Source organism: Populus trichocarpa, chromosome 6, assembly GCF_000002775.5.
Source record: "Populus trichocarpa isolate Nisqually-1 chromosome 6, P.trichocarpa_v4.1, whole genome shotgun sequence".
NCBI lineage: Eukaryota > Viridiplantae > Streptophyta > Magnoliopsida > Malpighiales > Salicaceae > Populus > Populus trichocarpa.
In genome coordinates, this window is record NC_037290.2 from 1,787,939 (window position 1) to 1,792,469 (window position 4,531).

A 4,531-nucleotide genomic window follows, 5' to 3' on the forward strand; every position below is an offset into this window, starting at 1 on the left:
CTAAAATCAGTGATGAAAGGTTGTTTTCTACCAAATCAATTGACAATTAACATGAAATAGTAAGAACCTTAAAACAGTCACAAATTCCCTTCTATCACTGTAATATACAATGAATGGTTTACTAATGTTTTTGTGCCTGTGATGAAATTATTGTTTTATTGACAAAATCGTCATTGAAACAAAACTACCACCTTCTGATAGGTGGAACTGCAGATGCAGATCTCTTCCTTGCACCTACTTTGGTTGCACAAGTGGTTTTCCAGCAACAGACACTAAACCGTGCTGAAGACGCAAAAATGGTGGCATCTTCGAACAGCCTTCCTTCAAAACCTATGCTTCAGTTCATATTCAACTACAAATCACCCTTTTTTCTTTTCCAAACGGAAATGGATGCAACCAAGAGCATATCAAATGATGTTAACAGAAAAAAAGAGTGCAACTAGGATACCTTCTTGGCACATCACTCAATTATTGAATACAAGGAGCACACTAGATAAAACAGGCGAGGGCTACTTTAATCTAGGAACATTAAGCAGAGGGATAACAGCTAAAGTAAGTTACAAGTCTGCATCCTATTGTTTCATGTTACAGCAACACAAGTTTAGTACAACAAAAGAAAACCTTTCATGGGCCTGTCTGCTCCAGTCATGGAAGATATAATTGGTCTTTATTCATGCACAGAGCAGAAACCATACACCACCAACAGCTGGTGAAAAGACAGGCCTTTGCTGAGACATCCTGAAGCTTTTTCTTGCCATGGACTGCAAAATAGCTGATGGTGGAAAAGTGAATATCATTAAATAAATAAGACCAGAGCATACAAGTTGTGTGATCCGGTATCCAATCTTCTCCAATCATGAATCTATAAATAAGAGGTCTGGTAAAGATCTAGGAAAACCAAAATCTTAAGATTTCTTTTACTATGAATGACAGTAAATCTGCATGATTTGCTTATGATGTTTATCACCCATCACAAGATGAAGCTAGTGCTCTCCCTTCTTGCAAACAAATACAGATGACGAGAGGATCATTAAAAGAATCCTCCCTGGATGGCCTTGTGTAGACCTGCTTCAGACATCTTCAGTGAAAAAAAAATGAGTAGTTTAAGTATAGTCACATAAATGAACTTACAGTTCTACAAGCCACTTTCCCATATTACAAAATCGCTTTATGGGTATTTTGAAAGAATCTTACCAAAAGAAATCCAAACAAGGTCTAATAATCAAGTGCATATTTAAAACAAATGCATGATTTCTGAAGGGCGAAGCATCCAGGTTGGAAAACATGTTTACAGGTATGTAATATAACTGTCTGCTAAGATGAATGAAAAAAAAAACATGAAAATGAGGTGTACTTGGGATGAACAGTCATCTTTATTTTGTAAACAATTTAAAAATCAGCCACATTCTAGCACTTTGTTATGCACTGATCCAGTAAATTTATTAGCATTTGGAAAAAACAAAGATAATGTAAACATTTGTCCCTGAGCGAGCAAAAACTGAGTTAACAAATTGGAATACAAACCTTCTTCCAGAAACATGAGTTAGCAAGGCCATCCTTATCCAAATACTCCAGTAAATGGACTATCAATAGAAAAAACCTCTGCACTTCGGTGATCCACATGAGCATTTTCTCTTCCCACAATCTGCTTTTTCAGGAGGTACCATCCCATAACAATATGTCAACTCTGTCATAGGAGGAATGTGTCTGATGGCATAAAATGCAATATGGAGATCAAACTCCTTGCTATTTCCACGTAAAACTGGCTGCCAGAACAGATTTGGAGAGCAACTGTGATTTATAAAACGAGCTACATTCCCAGCATTTCTGGCATTTATTACAAGAGGAAATGGGAGGTTTGGAGCATTATTGGAATCACCAGGCAAAATTTCCACTGGCTGGTAAGTGCGGGAACCATCAAAGATGTGATCATCTTCATTTTCACCTGCAAGCTCTTGTGCCTTCGAATCATCAACAGCTTCTCCTGCATATACACATATAAAAGCTCCAGCTCGTATGGGATCCCAGGATCTTAAACCCCAACCTTTGTCCTTAGTCTTAAACACCTCCAAACGAACTCTCAAACCACCCTGAGACACACGATTACGGCAAGTTGGAGGGCACTGACAGGAAGGACCACACTCATATATCACAGATTTTTGGCTCACAATAACCCCATTCACAATGTGAGGAAGATAGCCTCCATTTTTCTGAATACAATCACAGTTCTCGTTTCCTGGGAGACATGCACCATTGCAAGCACAGCCAACAAAAGGATCCCTTGGTGCAGGTTTTGAATACTTGAGGTTTGGAGAATAAGTGAAATAGGCAGGCCCCTTTTCATTGTCAACATCATTCACAAGAGAAACAGGTAAAGTTTCACACCCTGAAGTAAGATCAGGCAGTATAATCCCGAACCTAGTAATAGTACCATCCTTCCATTGCTGAATTTTTTTCCACGTTTTGTATGCCTCAGGCTGGCCAGGTAACCTACCCAACTTATACCTAAAAACATTGGAACCAGACTTTCCTTTCTCTAACCATGACTCTTGGATTCTATATAAACCATCATACATATATACCTTTCCAGTCGGATTTCCCACATCCTTTATACCCCTGATTACTCTAATGTCATTACCACGGTGCAAGCTCTTCTCCAGCGCAAGGTTACCCCTTTCAAGCTTTTGATCCATTTCCTTACCTTGGCCAGTGTAAATCAAACCATCATCACCGTCAACATCATCTTCATATCCTCCTGATGAAACAATGCTAACAGCTATTGGTTCTTCATCTTGACTGATCCTGACAGACATGTAATCTATTCCAGCCATACTTGGAGCATGCAGTCCAATTGTGCACAATTCCATTCTAAAAAAGAAAATATCACCAATTTCAACACCAGGTACAGCTCCAACTCTCTTCTTGGCATTCGTCCGAATTCCTTTGGTCATCAAAACATTACCTGTTTTCAAGTCAGGGCGCCTTGATTGCCCCGATGTGGCTTCCTTTGTATCTTCAAGCTGTGCTATTTGTCTTCGGAGCAAATTGAAAACCAGGAGTACATATCCTACAGAATCTTTATCGCCATCATATAGTCGTGCTGCTTCAAATGGCACAAGGTTATAGGACTGGAAAATATTTTCTACCATCACATCAGTGTCAACGTCAGGAGAAGCAAATTTGTCATGGCCGCCTTTTTTCCTCTTCTGATATCTACTCTGCGAACTCTGAGTTTGGTCATCGCTATACCCATCTTCTTCCACACCCCTGTTGTTTCTATTAACCCTCCTTGATGACCCAGCATTTCCATTTGCAGCACGTTTGAGAGGCTCAGGTGACCGAAACGAATTGATAGGAACCGCTGATGATATTGGGGTGTGGTCACCGGAAGATTGATTAGGTATACCAGAAAATGGAAAGAACGGGGAAACTCCAGGTGGGAAAGGACCAGCTGGGGGAACACAAACAAAAGGGGCAGAACCTTGAGAAAAAGAACTGGAATTTGATGGTGAAGAGAATACTGGAGTAAGAGTCCGCAAGGGCTTTACATTCAAAACCCTGGACTTATCTATTGGGCCTTCGCCTGCTGATTCTTCCATTATTATTACTTCTGAATAAACAAAATCACAGTTTTAGCTAACAAAACCTCCTTCTATCACCAGTCTCTCACATTTGACTTCTCTTGTTCCATTTCATACACTTCCTCGATAATAACAAGAAATTGTTCTAAAATCTGATGAAATTACTTAAGATACAAAGAGAACAGCACTTTATTGCAGAATGAAACTGAAAACGTTTCTAAGACACAAACTTCCAAACCACAAAACTGCAAGATCTTCACAGAAATGTTTCAGAAGTTGATAAATTTTTATACTCCTTCTACATGCAAGCACATGCATCAAATCAAAGACAACCAAAACAATTACCACTTCACTAAAAACCCTAAAACAAAAAAGAGCACTACTTGGTATTCAAAAAACTGCGAACACAAACAGATTCACACATAACTAGTCTCAAAACACCACAGAAACATAAAACTGAAAATGACGCAGTTTTCCATTTTCCAGAAATTAACCAAGAACAGATCAAGTTCAAATCTTTGCCTTAAAGACTTTGAAAATGAATCACTAGACAAAGCAGGTTTTAGTCCTTTTAAGACAAAAAATAAATAGAAAAGGAAATTCTTTATTAGCAGATCAGAAACTATAAGACAGGAAATAAAGAATCTTAGATGGTAAAAAGAGGATCTAAGAGAATAATATCATTACCTGAGTTCTTCGGTTTTGCTGTTTTGAATGAACATCAGTTGAATTTCTTACAAGGACCACAAGCAGAACCCAAAAGAACCCTAAAGTCTGGACCTTTAATCTTGATTTTTCTTCCTTTATTAGTTCTTGTCTCTTTGGTCTGAAATTCAAAACCAAATAAAGTGGCTTTTCGTACTATCTGATTGTACTGGCTTGGTGAGAGGAACTCACAATGGCATTTCGACCGCTAAACCTTGTAACCCTGTCTAGTCTTTAGCCTTACA

At 38.6% G+C, this 4,531-nt stretch overlaps 1 protein-coding gene across 4 annotated transcripts; it reads right to left on the bottom strand.

The window, feature by feature from the left end:
• Window positions 1-417: 417 nt before the first annotated feature.
• On the bottom strand, window positions 418-4,531 carry LOC18099790 (histone-lysine N-methyltransferase, H3 lysine-9 specific SUVH1). 4 transcript variants are annotated; one of them, XR_002982448.2, is made up of 3 exons: window positions 4,269-4,531; window positions 1,525-3,610; window positions 418-761 (listed from the first exon to the last, which is right to left on the bottom strand). XR_002982448.2 is itself a non-coding variant. In XM_024603485.2 (2 exons), exon 2 carries the CDS (start codon window positions 3,597-3,599, stop codon window positions 1,587-1,589), a length of 2,013 nt encoding a protein of 670 aa, XP_024459253.1. In that variant the 5' UTR covers window positions 3,600-3,610; window positions 4,269-4,531; the 3' UTR covers window positions 418-1,586. The 4 variants fall into 4 exon arrangements, 1 of the variants encoding a protein (XP_024459253.1); XR_002982447.2 differs by having other exon boundaries at window positions 418-1,078; XR_002982446.2 differs by having other exon boundaries at window positions 418-772; window positions 4,269-4,530.

Excerpts from the sequence above, each read along its gene's own strand:
- LOC18099790 (XM_024603485.2), bottom strand. The coding sequence starts at position 3,599 with ATGGAAGAATCAGCAGGCGAAGGCCCAATAGATAAGTCCAGGGTTTTG.